We start from the raw sequence: 23,694 nt of genomic DNA, 5'->3' as shown, positions 1-23,694 counted from the left end.
TTACTCCTCTTTTGTACTGTGCTGTATCACAACTAGTGGTTTCAAAGCATCGGCCCTTGCCCGTGGTGTATTGTGACCCTGTCTGGGGAAACCTAACCTTAGTCTGCTGGCAAGAAGAACAAGAGCAAGTGTCATTTAAGAGGGAGGGCAAGTGGGGGGAAAGGTTGCAGGTGCAGGGAGGGAGTCAGGGCGGGGGCAGATGCTGTGCATACATATGGACTGTCTTCTAGGGAGATGCCACACAGAAAGATATGTGTTGGATTAATATATGTATGGGGATTCCCATGCAGTTTTGGAAGAATTGTAGGCCAGAGATGGGGTAGTGTTGGTTGCATGAAGGGTATGAGGAGATGCCCGGGTCATCTTGGCAGATATGCAAGCTTAAATGACCTGCAGAATATGGGAAAAGTGTGTTCACTGAGGTGTGCATGTAAGCGGTTTTGCGACCCAGATGCCTGTGCCTTTTATGAGGACTACATCTAAAGTTCTGACATTCGGAGTGCATTTGAATCACACTTCCTTGTAAAGCACGCATGATGTTTGGGGAAGTGTGAGCAGTCGTTTTAGTAGCCCCTGTGAGCGGATTTGCAACCCAGTAGTATCTGCCGTCTACAAGGACTACAGGTCTCCTTCCGATATCCAGTGTACATTTAAATCACACTTCATTGCAAAGCCTGTGCACTATGTAGGGAAAGCATGAGAAGTTGGGGCAGCCTGTGCAGGCGATGCCAGTGAGCCCCCGAGGGTAAGGAGAAGCAAAAACATAATCTGCCACTGGTTTAGAGTCTCTCTTTGGGGTATGGGGGTCGCCTTAGTGCTATTTCCCCTAATGCTTTTACATTATTACCTTGGTCTGGAGGGATTGCTTGATAAGGTGTCTAGCTGCTGTACATTTGCACCCCCGTTTCTCCCCCTTAGTTGTGTAAAGCCAATGGTATGTCTTTGCATATGTACATTATTTAATAAAGGATTGTTGGCCATTCATGTCACTTATTTGCCCATTGTGTGCCTGCCAGCTGTGCAGGAAGCAACAAATGGGAATTTTCACCTGGACACAAACATGCACGAAAACCCAGCATCTTCTTAATTTCTTCTCGGTCCAACATCATCGTCCAGGGTGTTTGTGCTGTCCCCCTGGTCCAGGGCTGCCCGCCTGCATACCCTGTGTCTTCTTCAGTGGCCCCCAACTTTGACGCCTCCTTTTATCCATAACTGGAGGCTTACAGCTGATATGTGTAACTTAGGATAGCATTGAGCCCATAGGGAATGATTGGGTGCCACAAGAGCATAACTGTAACTGTCAAGAGGGGGGCAAAGGCCTACTTTCAGACTGGCTGCCATATGCGTAGAACAGGTTGTCAAATGTGCATTTTCACTTTCTATATTGAAGGTGTGGTCCACAATGAAGATGCCTAGAGTGTTTGTGACAATGGTTCTCATGCGTTTCTCTTGGCAATGTCCAAGGTGATGTCTGCAATTTAGGATTATGGTTGGTTTCATAGTGCAGAAGAACCTTGGTGTCACCACTCGGAGCACGGCACAAGTCCTAAAAGAATAGGGAGGGTACTCATTAGCACAAGGAATATGCAATAACACCACAAGAAGTGTTGCCAGAGGATGCGGACAATGTTGCACCTTTCAATAAATTAGAAGTACATAGCCCCTTGTGATCAATTCACCTGCTTGCCAGTAGCATACATTTTGTCTTTTGTCACTGAAAAGAAATCTGCCCTGAAAAGTGACTGATGAAGTCCAATAAACCTAGGAATGTTCAGAACCTACTGCCCACTTTTCTCATCTAATGTCACTACTTGATAATTCTATATATATATAGTTGTCTAAGGATGTCTGTGCATGCTCAAAATTGTACAGTTCCCAAACCCAAAGAGGGTTAATTATCTCGGGAAACCAACGGCCCTCAAACCCAACAGAGTGACCGATGGTGGCAGTCATTTTAGCCTATCATCCACATTTTGAAGTTGCCAAATGAATGCATGGTTCATGGTTACAAATATTTTAAACGTAACGTGAGCACTTTGAAAAATCTAATGAGCACCAAGCCCAATGCATGCTATTAAATTTAAAGACCCGTGGTTATTTTTATGTTCCTAAAATGCTCTTTAATTTTATGCAAAGCAGTCAGGAACCCTCATTGATTCTATTTGTTCCCCTTCCCTCTTCTCATAAGGATAGATCAAAAGAGTACAATAAGAGCGTGACAGATCGTTCATCTTGGAATGATAACCTTCTGTCAGAAAATAACGTATATGTTAAAAAGTGCCACTTTATACTGTAAGCAGAATTACGTAATTTCCTTTTGCAATCAGCACTATTACAAAAAACAAAGGGCCTCCCTGTTCATGATATCTGTGTATTTTCACTGGTTGCATTGCTGTTAGCAACGGAGGAGGGCTCCTGCAAACATGCACCGGGCAAGTTGACTCCTGCCTTTCAGGCAGCGGGGGCAAGCGAAACGTGAGAGATACAACACTAGTACACAGAGTGCATACATTTCCAATTGCAGCAGAAGTGAATTAAAACAGGGGAATTATTAATCTCCCATATTGCAAGCAAGAGGAACTGGGCGGAGTTAATCCCCTGCACTAAAAACAAAAAGTTTACTGTTTAGTCAAAAATCATGAACAGGGATTAAGATATGGACAATACAGCATTCTCCCATACTCTCTCGCCGATCTCGAGCCTGTCGTCCCGTTTTGATGCTGCGTGACGTCACAAAAATAAAGACACATCCTAAAAACCTAACGTGGGTTAGGGTTGGGTAGTAAGGTAGACCACATATACATTGCATAGGGGATTAAGACATTGATTGGTTAAAACATATCTGGTGGCTCCTCCTGCAACCACCTCCTAAATGTTGCAACTACAAATATTACAGGTTAGTGTGCTGTCATTGGGTGATGCAACAAAGTGTGAGCTTAATGTGAAAAGTGAATAGAGATTGGGCAAAGAGGGTCTTCTCAGCCTTGGAGCTTTGGAAAGTTACCAGACCAAGGGCCTCATTACAAGGTTGGAGTTAGCCATGGCGCTATTAGTGCCATGGCTACCCCCTTACCGCATACAGGGTCCAGGTTCCCTGAATGGGGAATTACCGGGCCATTTCAACCTTGGAAGATCCGGTATTTCCCCATTCAGGGAACCCATCCCCATTCCCATTCAAGTCCCATAAGGCTCAATGGGAATGGGGACCATGCTAACAACGGGCCTGTTAATAACGGGCCCGTTGTTAGCTCCCTGGTCTGCTAGCGGGACCCGCTAAGGGCACCTGGAAAAACCAGCCGCCCTTAGCGGAACCCGCTAAAGGACCTCATAATGCAGTGGTAAGGGGTTAACGGCACTAGCACCATTACCGGCGCCGTTAACCCTTTACCGCCAACCTCGGAATGAGGCCCCAAGTGCCAGACTCATTCACAGTGGTGAGAATGGCCCCCAAAGGTACTGTATGTTCTCAACAAATTACCATCTCCGATCTCCTCAGCCTTGAGATAGAACATTAAGCTTTGTACCTGGTATTTTTTTGTGCCATCCTGCCTTCGGTTGGATGGAAACAGCTACCTTAGCCTGACTCAAATGAATGGGCTCTGTCTCCCAGGTCAGGTGTGCAGGGACCACAAATTTGATTTCCTCCTGCTTGCATTAATGAGGATTTTCAGCTTATTACACACGCAGGTGTCCTGTCTCTTCTGTTAACTTGAAACGTTGGCAAGAGTATGCACAGTGGCTGCACTGGAAGTCTGGGTTGCTCTTCTCTGCGGGATCAGCCTGTCAGCTTCTCTCTGCATTCTGAAATCCTTTCAGCTCCTTCCATTCACTTCAATTTAATCATGGCTTCCATCTTGATTTACATGGCTGACCATCTTAGTCGCGTTTAGCATCAGAAAGCATTTCATATGTATTCTTGTGCAACTTGTGGTTTCCGCATAGCAAGAGTGTGTCTGTCCTCTGTCTAAGTGAGTCATAACCATGTTCTTCATGTCTGCCAGCAACTAATCTAAGTGTCTGCGTAGCTTCATGCAGGGATGCCTATGTGCTTCATGTCTAATGCATCTACGTCATGGTGTCAGTCGTTAAGTCATTGGCTTTCTTGGAGGTTACAGTCAGTCGATTTTCTCCATCGATTGCAGGTGTATCTCTTCAACGCCGTCATCGATATATAAGGTCTGAATGGCTGTCTGAGTGAATAGCGTTTCTCGCACCTGTGATACATCGACGATGGGGAGGAGGAACCCTGGAACGATGTAAACCTTTTGTTTCTCTGCCACTTAGCTGATAGTGGGATAGATGTAACGAGGGCCACGTTTAGGTCTCTCTCTTCAGAAGTATCACTCTAGAGTTGCAGAGCCAATTTCAATGAGCCCGTTGGACCTTATTTAACTAGACTGCCTTCTCCAGAGGACTCAGTGAGACATTATTTTTTATTTACCTTGTCTGTCACCCCTTTACTCTTCTCCTACAAGCAACCTCATGATTATAAGCATGTGTCTGGTACTGATATTGAGACCTTCGAGGGTTATTTCCTAGAGTGTTAAAAGTCAATTATATTTGCAATAAAGCACTCTAAGTTCTCCACCGAAAATTCATTTTTCATTTCTTGATTGGTCATCATAGAGAGTGTCTCAGTTAATGCACAGTTTACTTTAATTAACATTTGTGCGACCAGCTTAGGCAATTTCCTTGCTTATTAGGAACGACTACCAGCCATCCCTGATTTACCATCGAGACCTCAGTATGTATGGCCAGTCGCTCAAATTCGGCCGCCAGCAGTGAATGATCGCTGATCTCTATCCTCTGTACTTCAAAGCGGGAGCAATGTTCCATCAGCCATGGGCCCTCAAAGATATAGTCAATAATCGATGAGCTGTAACCGTTTGTCCAGGTAATCTGCGGTGGTGAATCTTCGACAGTCAATCAATTTAGTGGGACCCATCACTGATTGACGTGTTTCCCTCACTCTGCCATTCCTAGTTTTCAAACATTCATTCCTCATGCACATTTATTGCCATCCTGTGTCAGATATACAGGCTGAGTTCAGATCCCCTACCAACAGGACATGCCCCGAGGGCACCTTATTATGCCAGTCACAAACACAGGAAGGGATAGAATCCAAGACCTCGGCTACCGGAGTCATACCAGGATGCCAATAAATATTAATTATAAGGATATTCAACCACCTCAGAAAGTGATAAGATAATATCGGTGGCCAGTATTCCAAATTGAACATCAGTCAAGGAGTCATGCTTGGTCATAGAGGACTTTTCACTAGTGTCAATAAGCCACCATTTGGGCAGCCATTCTCTCCTTGCCAAGCTGTCTGATGTACAACACTATATCCATCAAATGCCGGCTGTGTTTTAAGCCTAGTTTCTTGCAGATTAACAAAAGTGAACTCCCTGAGTTGACGTGCTAGAGAAATGTTTTTAAGTAAATGCGCGTGAGCATGGGAATTAAATGACACCACCGAGAAGAATTCCACGTTTCCCTGTTTAAGGGACTCAGGGCTTCCCTTTTTGTAGTATTTTGCCCCATCAGTCTAATTTGCAGGTGTAGCCAGGAGCCATGACCAGTCTCTAGTTTTCTCTGAGGCCAGTGTATTTCTTTTTAGAGTCAGTACTTGTCCTTCCGTTGGTTGCCTCGGATCCCCTTGTAATGTACTTGTACAACCAAAATTCTTAATAGCTGTACTGGATTGGTTGTTATATAAACTGACATTAATTTATAGGGGAATCAAGTCATAGCCCAGCCATTTTAGGTTTTCTCGCACTTTAAGCAGGGTGTCCATGGCCAGTTTGGATTTCAGTTGAATCACTACTTGGACACGAATGGTTATATCTCGGAAGACATTTCTTGCTATATCACTGGTTGTAATCCCTCCCAGAGTTGGAACTTCTTGAAGAAGGGACATAGTATTAAGTAATGATATGCATTTTTCAGGAATCATGCTTTCCAATAACACACTCAGTGTATTTTCCTGCAGAGTTTGCCACTTTGTAGTATGTGAGTTGAGTGCTCCCCCCAATCAAGGGGTCGTCTGTCATGCATACCAAACTTATATGAGTCATCAAAAGAGTTTGATGTTGCAGAGCTGGGTTGTGCTCCATCCTGCTCTTTTATTTGTTTCAGTACCGCAACATTCTGTATCACTGGTATCTTCAGATTAGGGCGCATGGCCGGGAATACCTTGGGAGTCACTTTCATCGATAAGGATTTTGATGTATTAGGCAGCGACTATGGGGGTTGTTCAGACACTTCTAACGAGGCTCTTGCAACCCTACTAGGAATTGTACAACAATGAGATTTAGGCTCTGCCCCACCGAGCTTGGTACCTATATTCACAAGCTGATGTTAAATTAGGTGGTTTATAGCAACATTGGTCACCGAGAAGTGACCAGAGCCCCCAGTCACAAAATAAAGTACAATAAACAGATATGATCCCAGGACCAAATGTGCTGCACCAACTAATATTCCTACAATTAGTCAATACATTATAAATGACCGTTACAACAAGTTTAAGTATTTTTTGTTAGTCTTTTTTAATGGTATGCCGACACATGTTTCGACCTCTACATGAGGTCTTATTCAGGGCGTTTCTTAATTCCAACCCAAATCCTGATATGCACAATTCTTCCAACCTCCCTTTTTGTCTCAACCGGACAATTGATACCCCTGCCAAATGCCGTACATAAGTAAGCTCATTCCATCACTATTTCATATGGTCCCCAATACTAATTCCTCTGAGCAATCTCGCTCACAGAAAGCCCAATGGCACAGTCTGCAGGGATTTGTACAAACAGAAAGGCAGCTTCCACTACTAATGGTCCGTTAATTGCATTCTCAGACACCAAAATTCTCCCTGCTTCAACTGGTCATTTGAGCACACCTCGAATTCATCACGCAGCCATACACTGCACACTAGAATATTCAATGTCTAAGCATACCTCACGTTAATTCTCCCTCATCTGCAGACGCTTTTGAAGTTACTTTTTGCACATTTCATTTCTGTTCCAGGCTTATTTAAAGTAGGATTGTTATCCATCCCTAGAATTAGTCTAAGGCGTTGGACTAGATAGACCCATGCATGATAATACTCCGCAGTTTGGGGGATATGTTCCAGACCTATCTGGAGAATCATGCACCATAGCGTCCACAAACATGACCCCCTCTGCTTTTTCGCATCTAGTATTTGCCTTTCCCACTTAGTTTTTGTTACCACGTTTAGCCTCCTCTACCATCTTGTTTGTTCCCTGTGTGTGTGGTTTAGGGTCTAGGGAGCCCAGGCGGGGTCACAATACATTATCTTCCCGACAAGCCTCGGATCTCCTAGACTACTGTGGGGAGGATATGGCACAGTATTGCAAGTATTGTCAGTGTTCAGAATTTCAATTTGCAAGCTACACACCTGCCATAAAATGTTAGTCGTCCCCTCAACTGTTCACATGTAAACCACAACATTTCTTACTCGACAAGAGTTCATTATCACTCGCCAATTCCTGGTGCTGAGTGCAAATTCTGAGGCCTGCACTGTAACATAACCGAAAAGACACACAATACAATTATTTGACAGATCACCTCCTTTCAGCCTGGCTATGAACTGGAGACGGTGCCTGGGTTTTGGCTTCCAGGTGGAAATGTGACCATTGGGCAATGGAGATACTTTTTTCTTACAAAGTTGCAGCCTATTGCTCTGCTCTTCCTCAATAGAAAGAAGCGTTTCTAACTACACCGGGCCTGTCTTATCTGTTTACATATAATATGCAACATTTCATTTCACTGGTGCTTGCTCACTATTTTTCGGCTTAATCTGAAAACTGGAACCCCTAATTATTGTATGACGTCAAATTGGATGTACCTGCTGGCACACACCTCTCTCTTCCTCCCTCAGCCCTTACTTTGTTCCATCTCACCGCTTTGTTAAATCCCCACCCTCCTTTGCTCCCTCTTTCAGACCGCCCCAAGGAGGGCGCTTGCATTAAGGCATACACAGGGGATGTCAAGGACTCCCCATAGGTTCACCCCAGCCCTTCCTACAGGTTCCACCCGTCCGTTCCTACAGGCTTCCTCTTTTCTATTCCTACAGGGTAACACCACCTCATTTCCTATAATGTCCTTTAACACACCTATAGAGAGGGTCCTTCTACCCCTTCCAGTCGGCTCCTACAGCCCTTTTGCATGGTCTGGAACCTACCTCAGTATATCTTCTTTCATGGCACTATCTCTTCTTGTCCCAACAGGAAGGAGATCTGCGAGAGCGGTGGCCAGTACCTAATGTGCCCGCTCTGCGACACCTGTGACACGTGGAACATCTCAGAGATCTGTCCAATGGCAAAGGTGAGGCCCTGCGTGTAATATTTTCCTGCTGACACTGGTCCAGGGGTGATACATTTCAGAAAAGCTGCAAGATTGTTGGCAGTGAGTTGTGATGACAATCATTCATTTTCTTCCTGTTTGTTTGGAAAATGTCGAAGATAAATGTACGTATGATATAATTGTTCGAATTTCAGCTGTACTCAAATTTCATACATCACAAAATGTTGAATAATTATACGATAGTATCTCGAATCCAATTATAGCGAACTGCGGGAGCAGGGGTTGCGGGGTTGTCCCCCGCACCCCTTGTTCGCTATAATGGGATCAGGAGCTGCAAGGTGTCCCACGCTTTCATTAAATAGAAAGCAGGCTGGGGGATAATAAAGAGAAAAAGAAAATAAAAATAAAAAGACCCTGCAGTGCCAGTTCCCATCCACCTAAGTGAAGGGAACTGGCATCGCAGGGAGACAGGGGAGTCGGCGGTACACAAAGAGGTATGCCACCAAAAGGAAAGTAAGGCCAGGGGGTGTAGCGGGTAAGGGGATGTGGGGAAACATAATCTTCCTAATTACACTGCGGCGCGATTTTCGAATTCAACATTTTCGAATTCGTAATTTCGTGCAGCGGTGTAATCACACAGAACCTATTTTTCATTGTAGCCCTTGCTCTCGCAGTTTTTTGGTACTGTAATTACTAGTATATATCACACAACAGAGAGAGAAATATTGGAGTAATTTACCAGCGCTGATTAGGGAGATTACACCCATGAGAGGGTGTTAGTCTCTTTGCAGGGATATACAGTAAGGAGTAGGGCTATCTTAGAGGTAGAAGTTGTAACTAAATAACTCCAATATTGTCTGTCTGTTGTGTGATATATAGTTCATAGGGTACCAGGCAGATTTTGCTTGCCCATAGACCTTTGTGGTAATAGTAGCACTTACTCTTTCCCACCTCAATGGCTCTACATGTTTTGTCTATCAGAGGTTGAAAGTCTGAGTCCTGCCTTCTTAGATTGATACCCTTATCCTGAAGGTGGAGCACACATTTCCATAACCTTAACTCAATGAGCTATCTTACTGGCTATGCCATAGAATCTGAATGCTGGCGTATGATCCTGACCATGAAGCATGATCCAGGTTCTCGCTGGCTCTGAAGTACGTTGCAGGATCTCTGAGTGTGAGTTACGCTGCAGGATCTCTGGGTGTGAGTTATGCTGCAGGATCTCTGGGTGAGTTACGCTGCAGGATTTCTGGGTGTGAGTTACACCTCAGGATCTCTGGGTGTGAGTTATGCTGCAGGATCTCTGGGTGTGAGTTATGCTGCAGGATCTCTGGGTGTGAGTTATGCTGCAGGATCTCTGGGTGTGAGTTACGCTGCAGGATCTCTGGGTGTGAGTTATGCTGCAGGATCTCTGGGTGTGAGTTACGCTGCAGGATCTCTGGGTTTGAGGTGTGGTATAGGATGGCTGGCCGTGAACTATGACTTAATGCCACTGGCAGTGAGGGATGGTGTTGGCTCACTGACTGGAATGTATGATGTAAATTCTGTCCCTCAAAAGTGTGTGTACAGGTTGACGAAAATACAACGAAAAATAATTTAGGTAATGATAGCTGAGGGGATTACCTTTGAACATTAAGAAAATTAAGCAAACCCTGAGGAAAAGGATTAAGTCCTGAGGAAAGGAAGTCCAATATTAGGACATGGTTTTGTTGGAACTAGAATAGGGGTGATCACTGGACGCCCCTACGTGAGCTCGAGACAGAAGACAATTATTCTATTAAGCGAAGGAATTGTCTCTCCTAGTATATATACACTTCATTGATTATTATTTGATCTATGGTTGCTTTTTCTAGATTTTGAGTCATATGCATGTTTGTTTGGATTTAGAATTCTACATTATGATTATGGATAAATGCAGACTTTGTTACCATTTAAATGATTTTTGGTTGTATTTTCTTCAACCTTTACACACACTTGCACGGTATGATTATTGTTAGTCCCTGTGTGAAAGGTTGTAAATGGAGCACACCTACCTTGTGCTTATTTAAGTAAATGCTGTGCCCACCAGTTTGTGTTCCCTTCAACAGCTGTGAAATTTGCATGAATTCCGCTGACCGCGAGGGGTGGTGTAAATAGCCAGCTGCGAGGGATATGGCAGGATTGCTCTTTATAAGGCACGGTGTAGCATTGCTGCAGTGAGACTTCATCTTGCCTGCTGTGAGGGGATTATTTCGAGTAACGCTGTCAAGGTACATCTACCCACAGTGCCTTTTGGTGTAGTGTGTAAAGAGCGTCTCTAGTAGGGTTCCCCCGAGTGTTCAGTGCGCCCTGTGTGTCCATTTGGGTAGGCCTTTGTGTTTGGAAATCCATAGAGGGATCGTTGGGATTTCTATGGCTTGTACTAGGGCGAGGGTGTGGGGTCGGAGCTTAACATCCATCGCAACCCATTGCAGCGAGATCAGAGACCAAGATTAACCAAGTGCCTCTGCCCACAGCTTGGCCGAGCTCAAATCTTTCCAAGAGGAGGCAAGGTTGCAAGAACTCGCTGCCTGTCTAAAACCATTCCAGATGAATGCTATGATTTAAAGCAAGACGTTACTCCAGGCGGTGATCTCGCTAGTCCTATTACGCGTGGACTGAAAAGGTGACCATAATTTGGAGCAAAAGGCCTCTCGAATGGGTGAACTTTCCTAATTGACACTTCTGCTACAGCAATATTTTATTTAACCTATACTGTGTTGCCCCTTGGAATAATGCAGTTCTTTACCTCATCCTGCTTGCACCCACTTATTAAAGCGATGGAGAGGGGGATGCTGGGCTTTTTAAAGCAGGAAACACATACAGATGTGACGTTTTTCTTTTGTCAACATGAGGTCACTGCAGCAACATCCTATATATATAACTTATGATACAATCAAATCTAATATTTTGGCTTTCAGGTCCAGCCCTTTCTAAACATCGGACCAAAACTGAGTTACACTTACAGTAAAATGTATATTTTGTAACTATCTGAATTGCATCAGTAAAACAGCAAAATGCAGTTCTCATCTAATATGAATCGTACAATAATGGAACCATTGTTAATGTTGTGTCAACATTTGCTCAAAAGAACCGAACGAAATAAATAAACGTTTGGCAACAGATTTGAGCCTTAACTTGCCCATACAATGTGTCCCCCATCTTGAATCATTCCCCTTGCCCTTATTCCCTATCATGTCTTCATTATTGGGATTGTATAGTGCTCCATTTGCTGGATACATAGGTTTATGCTATAGAGCAGGGGTGTGCAACCTGTCGCTTTCCAGAGGTTTTGGACTATGAATCCCATGATCCCTCACCATACACCAGGGGTCTGCATCATTTGGCTCTCCAGATGTTTTGGCCTACAGCTCCCATCAGCCCCGACCATTCTTGTCAAGGGTGAGGGATCATGGGAGTTGTAGTCCAAAGCATCTGGAGAACCAGAGATTGCAGGGATGATGCCAATTTAACAAAAAATACTAATAATAATAATAATAATTGAGGTTTCAGGATGTGACTGCACAAAAACGCAATTAGTTAGCATTACCAAATGAATTTCAAATAAACAGGTGTTGTGGTAGGGAAAGGTGTGTGTGTGTGTTAGTGTGGGGTGTAAAAGGAAAAGGAAAGAGGAAAAAGATGGGGTATGGTGGGACTCTCCCACAAAGAATAGGCCAGAGAATAAAATGAAAAAATCAGAATGCAGTCGTTAAACAGTATCTCGAGCCACTGGACTAAATTCTCTATTTAGGTACCAGTATGCGCCATAAGTATTGTCATGAAGCCAAATGAGACTGACCACAATTCTAAAGTGAAACAGATTTTTATTTAAAACACAAAGCCGCCTGTACCAGCACTTAGTCTGAGGTTCTCTTCCTGGCTCCCCTTAGCACTTCCCTCCTGGGCTCTCCTCCAGCACTTATCCACTCCTCTGTTCCTCGCCCCATCCCCTGCCCTTGTACTTCTCTTCAATGCACTTGCACGGCCCTATGCCAGAAGGCCTAGTAGGACCACGACTGTATATTACTGTTTTGCCATTGTTTTTATTTCCCCTGTTCCCTTTCCATTTAGCCTTGTGGTGCTTTGAAACACCATTCTGCTGTATAAAGCGCCTTACAAATGCTCAATAAAGTAATCTTCCCTTTAGGTCAAACTCAAAATGTAAGGTGTCAATGGAGTCCTATATCAATAATTCCGGCACGGTCATGCTTTCCTTACAAAGGTCACAGGTTTTGGGGTGATTCCATATCTCTCACAATCCTCAGGGGGCTCTCTCAGGGTTTCTTCCTGCTTGACTCCAGCTGTTCGTAACAAACGACAACCTCTGATGCTCCCTGCAGCTTCTACAGATGTTTCTGGGTCTTCATCATCAGCTGTAAGTAGTAACAGGGCTTCTCTTCAGCACTCCCAACTCACTCCAAACCCCTTCCATGGGTTAATACCTTCCTCCCTTTCCCACCTGACCGAGCCGCTGAGTTTATAAAGCATTACGGCCTCTCTGCTGGGACTAGTCTCCCTGTGAGTGCCTGCAGCTGTGGATGTAATTAAGTCTAGGGATCTGATTATATGACCTGTGTTTCCTTTAGCACTTTGGGCAGGGACTAAGCCTCTAAAAGGCTAACCCGCCATTTTGAATTTGATTTTCTTTAATGGTGGGGGTGCTGCCACTGTCGGGTGTTTATACCACTGCCCTTTCTGACAGTGACTCAGAGCCTGCACTGATGCACTCAAGGGACATTACTGGACGGTGAGTGAAGTGAGAGCACTTTTCAGTCTGGTGCTATTTCCCCTGTGTGACCATGCTGCAGGGAAATGAATGCAGCAGGCCTGTCTGATCAAAGCACACTAATTGGTATTTCTTCAGCAAAATGTTTCATGCCTCTGTTGTTCAGGTGAGTTTAGGGCTTGAGCGTGGTAAGAAAGCAGGGCAGGTCTGTGATGCCGGGGTGGGCTTGCAAACCGAGTGCCCTAAAAGAATGAGACTTGCCACTGATTTCTGAGCAAGCTTGCCACATAAGTCCTGCAACATCCAATATGGCTTCAGGGAAGGAGTGGGTACCTGTAAGCATGACCGAAACCTACTTTTATTAGCTAGTACGTCTTAGATAGTGCATGGGATTCCAATATATTTGCCATGTATGGACCTATCGTCAGCATTCGGTTGTGTGGATAGGGGACAATGATGGACACTCTTGGGAATAAGGGTATGCCCATAGCACTATTAAATATTTTAAGGAGTCTGCACTCAGAGCGGACCGTTAAAGTGAGGCATGGCCCTAAGGGCGAGCTGTCAGCTTTTTTAACATGTACTAGAATATGTGACTGCTGTTTTTTGGGGGTCACACAAAGATATAGGCATTCGTAAATAATGAAATTCAGACTTAATATGCCCTCGCTGAAGAATGAAACATGCAAGTGAAGCAAATTGGATAATGGCTCACGTGGGTGTAAATGCAGTGAAATGGTGGTGGAAGACGTGGTGCATTTTTTGTTCTTTGTAAAAGGCCATTCGGGGAGAACAATTCGCCCGATTTTGAGGGGCATGAATTTTTCACGCTATTGTCCTGCCCTTTCCTTTCTCATGATGTGCAAGGAACCTGTGGAGACATCACGTGATCGCAGGAGCGCGGTCTCGCGAGATCTCGGCCAACGGATCTCGCCGACCCGCGCTCCATGAGCGGGAACTCTTGGCGCCAGTAGGAGGCTGGTGGAGCGCCAGACGGGTCAGTCTGGACAGCGCTGCTCCTTATGAGGGGCCAATGGACTGAAGGCCCAAGCCAATACCAGCTCACTTCCAGGGCGTAAGTCCAATGCCATAGGAGGCCTCCTGGGGGCCCTGAAAGTACACTGCTTGCAGTCTACTGCACACCCGCTTCCAGTGAGGTTAACTGGGAAGCCCAGCCAAGACTGTGAGTACTCGCCCTGTCCCATCTCCTGGACTATTGCTACCCACGTTCTGTTATTGAATAAAAGCAGTTGTAACTACCTTGGGCGTCCTGTCGTCATTTGAGGCCACAACAGAACCATCATAAGGCTATGCATGATATGATATGATTGGTTATTTATAACGTGCTTAATACCCAGCGGGTTCTAAGCTCAGTCCCGGGGCTCGAACCTGTGTTGCTCAATTTCGTCTTGCTTCGAAGGCGACCACGTTGCCCCTGAGCTATCCTGCCTGCACTGGAACAGTATCTAAGCCATGACATGAGATCAGCGGAAGGTCCGCGTGACCCTTCTGATTTGTGATGTCTATGCTTACCTTAATTATTTTATTCCCCTTTTTATTCAGCTTTTTATTAGTCTGCAATGAATTGGTATTCAAACTGTTTTTTTATAGAATGATGCCAAGATGTGCTGAAGATATCATTATGCCACACAGTATTGACCATGTTTTTTTAAAAACATGTTTTGGATGATTTTGTATTTATTGTTAGCTTATTTTATGTGGGGTTTTTCACCCCGAAATAAATATGAATTTGAATGTTCTGCAAGAAAAAGGCCTCATTACGAGGCTGGCGGTAGCTGCCGGTATCCTTTTTTTTCAGGCACCGGCGAATGGGCAATTACCGGGTCATGCCGAGTTTGGCGGACCCGGTAATTGCCCATTTGCGGGTGCCGGTAATAATGGACTCCCCATTCCCATTCGGCCCCATGGGGGAGGGTGGTAGCACCGGTACCGTTAATAACAGTACCGGTGCTACCATCTTGATCTGCTCGCGGGTGCCGGTACGGCTACCTGGTCAGACCTGGTGGCTGCAAGGGCACCCGCAAGCTGAACTCCTAGTATGCCGGTACGTTAGCAACGGTGCCGGTAGCGATACCAGTGCCATTTTTGACTTACTGCCATACTTGTAATGAGGCCCATGTGTGCCTCTGATACCGGACCAGGCATTCACTGTCCACAACAAAGGAATTCAATTCCTTCAGCGTGATGAGTTTTCATTCCGTTTTCTTAAAGGGGCAGTGATTATAATTTTCTCTGCTTCAGGAGTGTATACAATCATTTACTCTGGGTATGGGAAAGTGTATGGTATCACTGATTCTATATTGTTTCTGGTTCCCGGGGTTATGGGTTGTCTCACTTTAAGGAAGAGTGACCTCAAATGGCCTCATCTGACTATCCCCTGCTCTAAGTCGGGGACCAAGTGGGGGTGGGCAGGGTACACTCTGCATACTGACTCTTGGCCTGTGATGTGCTTGCTTGGGGAGTCACCTGGGCCACCCCACTAGATGTCATCTGAGCTAAGCAGCAGTCTTTGTAACAGTGTCCATACATACATACGTACCCAAACTTTGCAACTAGCATGCCATTTGTAACACGTATGCTTTGTTCATCTCTGTGCATACAATGTTTCTAAAATTGTATGCATGTTTTCCAAAAGGGTACATTTCCTGAATGTAATGTCAAAGTTAGCAATACTGAATTTCTGGGAGCGAGAGTGAAGAAAGGGCTTGCCCACTACAGATCCTTTATAAAATGAATTAATGTGCAATAAGAGTCTGTTAAAAGGCACATTCACATGAACAGGTAAATGCTGAGTGTTTATGCAGCAAATCATAGAGTCTGCAGGGGAAACTGTGAGCAGGTGGCCCTGTGCCTGTGGGAGTGCATGTATACGCAGGGGGCAAGTGGCTAAGCTTCTTTCTCAAAAGCAGTTTCATGAACTTGAAATAGGTCTAAAGGTTTGAGGCACCACAATATGGTGCGGAATGTGGTAAATGCAGGAAAAGTGAGTACTAGAGGCCAGGGAACTAGATTAATCTTGGGCTAGAGGTGAGGAGGTCAACATGGTTATTTCACCATTCATGGAATTACAGGTGATGTATAGCTTTGTCAACAGTTTAAAAGTGCCAATTTGTGCCTGCGAAAAAACGTCTAAAATTCATGGGTTAGCTGGGCAAGTATTAAACAAGAAGATAGTGAACCTCTGAAACTGTTTGCTCTTACCCTGTCCTTGCACCTCAGGTCAGTAGTGTTATTTTTGTGGTCCTTTATATGTCGAGTCCACATTAAGGTGTATTGTTAACATATTAGGTGCCAAGTGGAAAATGCAAATTCTTGAGCCAAGCAGTATTAAGGTAGCCGGGAGGATAGTTCAGGGGCAATACGTTTGTCATTCAAGCACGCAGACAACGCAGAGCAACACAGGCTCGAATCACAGGACCGCGTTTAGAGACTGGTGTTAAGCGCGTTATGAAAGATTAATGAATCGGCAGAAGATTGCAAAGGCCACTGATACAAAGAAAAAAGCCCTCTCAGACCATTTGTCAGGGTGGCTGCAAACTCACCCTGTAGCACAGACACAGAGTGGAAGCGAGGCTGAGGGGAGCCACAGTACCAGGAATTGCATGGGCAGAGGGCCCTGCAGTGGAAGCTGTACCAATGATTACCTGGGACACAGCAACTGTAGTATTCGGAAGCATGTTTGGAAAGGGTATTGGTGGTGATGTTCTAGAGAAGGAAGCTAAAGACTATTCTCTTCTACAGTGTTGACAAACAATGGGTGATCGGTGACTAGGTGGAAGTTTGGCAGATTTCTCTATTAATATGTGCATGGCACAAGCACAGTTTTGAAGCAGAAACAGTGGGTGCTATTGAGTAAGGACAGGTTGGATTGGTGGAGACCATGAGTCACTCTAATACAGAAGTGAGTTTTAATTCTTTGCGGGAAAATAGATCTGAGGGGCACAGAAAATGTTGCAGAGTAGAGAATATGGGGAGATTCAATGAGAACTGTTGGGATGAATGAGGAAGCTGAGGGGGAGAAGGATGGTTTGAGGTTATGGATCCTTGCCAGAGGAGATTTGCATTTATTATCTATGACGTGAGATTGAATTATTGATGTGCCTGATGAAGAAAGGACATATTATTAGGTTCTGGAGAGTAGGCAGTGTTGGGTGTGGAGGTAGGAAAAGAATATTTGAAAGTAAGAAGCAATTGTATGCAAGGAGCTAGGGGAATGACCGAAAATGTATGTGCTTTGGGCAGTTTGAAAGTGAGTGACCCACAGATTGACTTCCTTGAGACAGAATCTGTATAAATAACGGACATTTAGCCTGGCTTTTTGTTTGTGTGATGATTCGGAAAATGAGTTGATTGAAGAGATTATCCCATATGCCACATTGACCCCTAGATTGGGAGTTCTTGGTAAAGGTGTTGGATTGAACGATGCATCCATTAGCACATAGGTACTTGATTTCTTGTAAGCCTTCGGACCACGCCTAAAATAGTGACTATTCTGTATTCCTAACACATGCAGGATATGCCATATTCACTAGTCTAGGTTCCATTTATGTTTGTGTTATGATGTAATCTCTTACCATTTGTCTAAATCATTTAGGGAACTGGTTTGAACCGGCAACATTCAATACATGTTGTTTACTCCACTCCATAAAAAAGAGTTGCAGTACATATGTGGGTGCTCGTGTTCTGGAAGGATCATTCTGACTTGACTTATAGAAGTATGCAGGAGATAGTGACTGTGGTGTGCTGACTGTTGCCAGCTCTGAGATTTTTGAGACTGCATAAATGGCAAAACTGGAGATCAGATTGAAGTATGCAATATTTGAGATCATTGTGGAACAGAGGATAGAATGCAAGTTTGTCTTCCTGAATTTCTCCAGGGACTCCTGATGCTAGTCCACTCTGGACTGACTCCTGTATGGATGGACCTCTCATCACCTTAACCCAACGTAAGCCCACCTCTTAAGAAGCGAGTGCACATTTGTCCGTAAACCATGTTTATTGTACATACGGCCGGAGCCAGATGATGCTGTGGCGTCAAACTAACCTGAGTCTCCTCATACAACATAGATTTACACATTTTATACATGTTGTAACAGTTAAAACACTCCCACGTATTTCACTACAAATTCTCCCCCACACATGATTGGTCAAACCTATACAAAGAGATGTAATCTCCTTTAATTCCCATGCTCTCATTGGACACATTTATTTAACTACCATCTCCTTTCAACATATCTTTGCATCAGCTCATATTTACAGCACACCCCTTTTTGGGAGCCTACCATAGTAGGTCATTACATCTTGCCATAGATACACATTCAAGAAATAAACATAATTCATTACAAGTCCCAACTGGTCAGAGACCTCTAATCCTTAACTTGATGCACATGGTCTTTTCAAGGACAGTTCAACAATATGAGGAGGGAGAGGAACAAACAAGTTCCCTTTGAACTGGCAATACATATCTTATCCGGCCAGACTTGCTGGTGTCCTTATTTCACACTAATCTATACAACTACCAATTCAGCATGCATGGCCTCTGGGAACATCCTGAGAACCTGATCGAAACCCATAAACCATTTATCAACTGTGCCCTTAAGTGTCCTTTGCACCAGGTTTATTACTCGGTCTAAAACTAACTTCACCAGATGGCCGGACTTCCCTGGACAATGAATAACAGGCTCCCATGGACTTAAAAAGATTGCGTCTCCACTCCAAAATAGTACCAAGCCGTAAAATACCTGAGCCTGGCCTTAGCTGGCCATCTTATGTTATTGCAGCTACTCACTGGCTTTCCTCAACCTTCAACCGTGCTCAACCAGTTTTCCCAGTCACACAGAGGTTATCTCGCGACTACAGGTTTCTGGGCCTGCACAGAACCTAGCTACGAGAGGATTTGCAGCATACAGATTTGTGCATCCATCATGTACCCAGTGTACACCAACTATCCCAAACAGATGTCCCTAAAGACCCCATGTATGTATGTCTGTGCATGTATTTTAGGGACTACTGCATTCTCTCACAGTGGTTTCTTCATTATAAATCTCCTATCACGGGTGCGCATATGAAGCTCCTCTCTCTCCTACATTTAGGCACACCACACACCCACATTGTGTTTATATTGCTGTGTGCGTATAAATCTAATATGTATCAACTTAAACAAAAATGAACACTAAAATAACACTTATTCCTTCCTTATTAACTACACTAGATAGATGCTAAATCGCAACATTCTTTCAATATTGCCTCCCCCCTAAATCACTGATATGGCGCGGGCAAAGTGAACCACTCTTCCTGATTGGGAAATTTATCGACCACCCCAAAATTCCCCCTTTAGTTAATACATTAACTAATAAGCTAATTTCTTGTTCTATTAAACCATCTTCTGGTGGAACTAAGACCTGACAAGCATCTCTCACATCAGTCCCACTATGGGCATACTGCTCCGCTGAACAAACACAACTTGTTTTCCCACTATTTCCACAATCCACCCACTGCTCCACACAATCATCCCAATTTGGTGGAGGACACAAGACAGCTGCAGTCTGAGTACCCATGTGATATGAAACGGTAGTGGCATTGGACAGGGTGACAGCCACCTTGGCAGCTGCTTTTGGTACCTGGGCAGAACAGCATCGTAAGAGCATTTGACAGAAACAAAAGATAATGAGAAAAAAGGCAAAAATTGGCATTAAGATTTTGACAGCTAAGCTCATCGAAGACGGTACCCAAGTCCAAACAAGGGTCATTTGTGATTCCTGCTTTGTTCTCCATGACCACCCTAAGCTTGTGCAACGTGACAATTGTCTCAGTCAAAGTTCCATTTTCCGAATCGTTGGGAGGTACAAATGTATAGCACAAACTCCACATTTTTTGGCATATTGCCCCTTCCATAGCTGTAACGCTCACCTGATTCCCACGGAGGCGCTGGTCCCGGCTGAACTGTTATAGTCTCTTCAATTGAGAAGCGTAGAGCTCGGATGACTCTCTGGACTGGGCTTCCTCTTATTGACCGTCTGGCTTGCAGGGTAAGGTTTCTGCAGGCGGAAGAAAAAAGGGTTAATGACCGTTTGGCTGGACTTCCTCCTCACTAATCGCCAACTCTCCGAAAGTCCAATGTCCTGGTGAGCTCTCACCTTAGGCGTATAAATGCTGGGCTCTCCATCCTGTGACTTATGCAGGGGTGCGTGGGTTCCAGTTACGTCACTGGAGGTCCTCAAAGTCTTTTGTGGCCTTAGAAGTGGCACAGGTGCTGAGATGCCAAAAGGTGATGCCGCCGTTACTGCACGAGCGGATGCCAGTAGGTATAAAGAGTTTATAGTCTTGAAGAGATGGGCACATTTAATGAAGTCTTTGCATTGTCTTTTTCAGGTGCCTGGATGCTGAGGGCGTGGTCACTGAGAGCGCGACACATGCGGTTGTACGTAGGTATGGGAATTTCAATGGCACCTCAATAATGTCCCTTGTTTTCTGTTTTCAGGTCTTGAGATGTTGCGGGCGTTGTTCGTCGGTTGCCGTTGCACGTGCGAAGTACGTGAGTATAATGATCTGTGACCTTATTATAGCACCTTTAACAATGTTCTTTTCTTATTTGCAGGTGTCGGGACCTTGCGGGCGTTTTCCCAGTCGCGGATGCACGTGGGGAAACACGTAAGTGTTAGGCTTTCTTGCAGTCTTTAATGGCACTTAAATAATGTCTTTTCTTGTTTTCAGGTGCCGGGCTGCTGCGGTTGATGGGATCGTAATACGTGCACAAAAGCAGGTAAGAAAAGTAAATGCGGCCGCCTTCACCTGATTCCTACTTAACAATGTTCTTTGTCTTTACAGGTGCTGTTAGGCTGCTGAAGAGAAGGCCGCGAAGAATCCGTGAAAGCACAGATGGATCAGGTAAGCAAGCGCGGCTGCGAACGTGTTGCAACTTGCTAACCTTATGTTTCTTTTGCTTGCAGGTTCTGCTGGTGTCTGGATTTCTGGATGGTAAGTATAGTGCTTGTGTCTTTTTTCCACAGGTTGCTGAGCTGAAGCTGGAGATGTCACTGGAATGCTGGAGCTGACTCGGTGAGCGTCCTGCTGCAGATGCAGAATAACGCGAAGCACGTTTTCCCAATCGGGTGTGGTTTAAATAGTGTTGGAGTGATTGGGTGTCTTCTTCCTCAGCCTCGCCCAGGTAAAAGAGTTCCTGTGTTCCAGAGCTAAGGAGTGGCTCCAGCCCCACCCAGGTAAGAAAGTAGTCCCAGTTCAGGGAATAGTTCCTCCCAGCAGAAGGCTGGGGACTTCATCCTGCCAGCATTTGCAAAGGTGAGTATGCAGCATGGTCTGCTACAGGTAGGTCCACCCAAGCACCTTTGCAAGAATTATGAGCCCGGCGCCAGAGGCGCAGGACATGGTCCAAAGGGCCCCAATAGGGGTTTGCTGGAGCCTGGGACGAGGGTCGTGAGCCTGCTTCCGGGGATGCTGGGCTTGACTTGGCTTCTCGGGAGCAGTGCTCATGACAGCACCCCCCCTCAAGGCCCCTCCCAAACTTGTCTTCCCTGGAGGTTTTGGCCTATTGGGAAAAGTTCGGTGGAATTTTCTGACTAGACGAGGAGCATGGACGTGGTCAGAGGGTTCCCATGATCGTTCTTGAGGTCCGTAACCCTTCCAGTCGATCAGATAGTATAATTTTGACTTGATGATCTTGGAGTCCAGGATGTTTTAACCTCAAATTCAGGTTCTCCATTTACTTGAATAGGCTCTGGAGGTTTATTCAGTCTGGTTCCAGGTTGCATAGGTTTTAGTAGAGATACGTGAAACACCGGATGTATTTTCATGTGGGATGGCAAACCCAATTTGACAGCCACTGGGTTTATTATGGCTGTAATTGGATATGGTCCCAGATATTTTGGGTTGAAGGTGTGAGGTCCTTTAAGTGATAAATGTTTGGTGGATAACCAAACTTGATCTCCAACCTGGTATTGAGGGGCGTCTCTTCGGTGTTGGTCTGCTCCCCTTTTGTACCGTTCTTTAGCCTGTTGTAGGTGGATTGTCGCTTCTTTGAAAGCTTGAGTGATAGCATTGTGAAGTTGATCCACGGCAGGCGTTCCAAGATCTTGGGGCGGGTCGAGATTGGAGGTTCGAGGATGAATCCCATATAAAATGTAAAAGGGACTTTTTCCGGTTCCTGAATGGATCGAGTTGTTGTAAGCATATTCGGCTATCGAAAGGATATCTTTCCAATTACTTTCCGACTGCTGTAGCATACAACGTAAATATTGTTCCAGAGTTTGGTTTGTCCTCTCAGTTTGTTCGTCGGTCTGGGGATGATGGCTGGTTGAAAGTCTCACATCGATTTGAGCTAAACGACAGCAACTTCGCCAAAAGTGAGAGATAAACTGGCTCCCCCTATCTGAGATCAAAACCGAAGGGAAGCCGTGCAATCTTACAATATTTTCAAGGAATTCCCGTGCTAGAACTGAAGCTGAAGGTAAGCCCTTTAGTGGAACGAAGTGGGCCATTTTAGAAAACAAATCTACAATTACTAGAATAGTGTTGTATCCGGAACAGGAGGGTAAATCGGTGATGAAGTCCATGGAGAGGGTATGCCAGGGATGTGGCGGGATGTCTAGCGGATGCAGGAGACCCGCTGGTCTTTCCTTCTGACCTTTGTTTTGGGCACACACACCACAGGACATCACAAACTCCTTTATGTCTTTTCTCCATGACGGCCACCAGAAGTGTCTCTTGACTTTTTCCGAGGTTTTGGCAATGCCTGGGTGGCCCTCCATCAAGGAATCATGGTAGCAAGAGATTACCTGTTTTTGTAAATCGGCATGTGGTAGGAATAGTCGTCCCTGAAAATAAGGCAGGTCTTTTTTTATGATGAAGTCCTTTCCCTTCAGTTGCCAGTTTTGTAAGTCCGAAGGGGTCACAAGTTGTTTAACTTTTGCTTCGATATCTTCGATGGATTGTGAAGAAATCAGGCCCAGGATTCTCTGTTCTGGAATTATTGGCACAGGTTCAGGATTGACAATATTATCTCCCATTCCAATCCGGGAAAGGGCATCCGCTTTGCCATTTTTGTTGCCGGGCCGATAAGTAATTACAAAGTCAAATTCGGCAAAGAAAAGTGCCCAGCGAAGCTGTCTGGAGGACTGAGCTTTGGCGGTTTTCAGGTATTGTAGGTTTCGATGATCGGTGATTACCGTGACAGTGTGTTTGGCTCCAAGGAGATAGTGCCGCCAGGCCTTGAAAGCGGACTTAATTGCTAAAAGCTCTTTATCTGTGATGGTGTAGTTAATTTCAGGCGCCGAGAACTTGCGAGACCAGAATGCCACGGGGTGCAATTGGTTAGTTTCCGGATCTCTCTGTGATAGAACTGCCCCCATTGCTAAGCTGGAGGCGTCAGTCTCCACGATGTAAGGGAGGTCTGGGCGTGGGTGTTTCAGTATGGGTGCTGAGGTGAACTTGGCTTTTAGCTCTTGAAAGGCCTGTTCTGCTTCTGTTGACCACTCGAAACGTTTGTTTTTTCTTAAGAGGGCGGTGATGGGCTGCACCACTCGTGAAAACTCTGGAATAAACCTGCGGTAAAAGTTGGCGAAACCTAACATGCTTTGGACACCTTTCAC

The 23,694-nt window shown here is 45.0% G+C and overlaps 1 protein-coding gene across 3 annotated transcripts in view; it reads left to right on the top strand.

Moving 5' to 3' along the window:
- LOC138472772 (anoctamin-7-like) overlaps window positions 1-23,694 on the top strand; it is a 439,062-nt gene that overhangs the window by 229,162 nt on the left and 186,206 nt on the right. For all 3 annotated transcript variants that reach the window (XM_069611107.1, XM_069611106.1, XM_069611105.1), the window contains exon 10: window positions 8,247-8,343. In XM_069611107.1, coding sequence (XP_069467208.1) covers window positions 8,247-8,343 — 97 coding nt within the window. The remainder of the gene's footprint in view (window positions 1-8,246; window positions 8,344-23,694) is intronic.

This window comes from Ambystoma mexicanum, chromosome 8, assembly GCF_040938575.1.
Source record: "Ambystoma mexicanum isolate Mex_15411 chromosome 8, UKY_AmexF1_1, whole genome shotgun sequence".
Taxonomy (NCBI): Eukaryota; Metazoa; Chordata; class Amphibia; order Caudata; family Ambystomatidae; genus Ambystoma; species Ambystoma mexicanum.
This window is presented reverse-complemented; position numbering and strand designations above follow the sequence as displayed.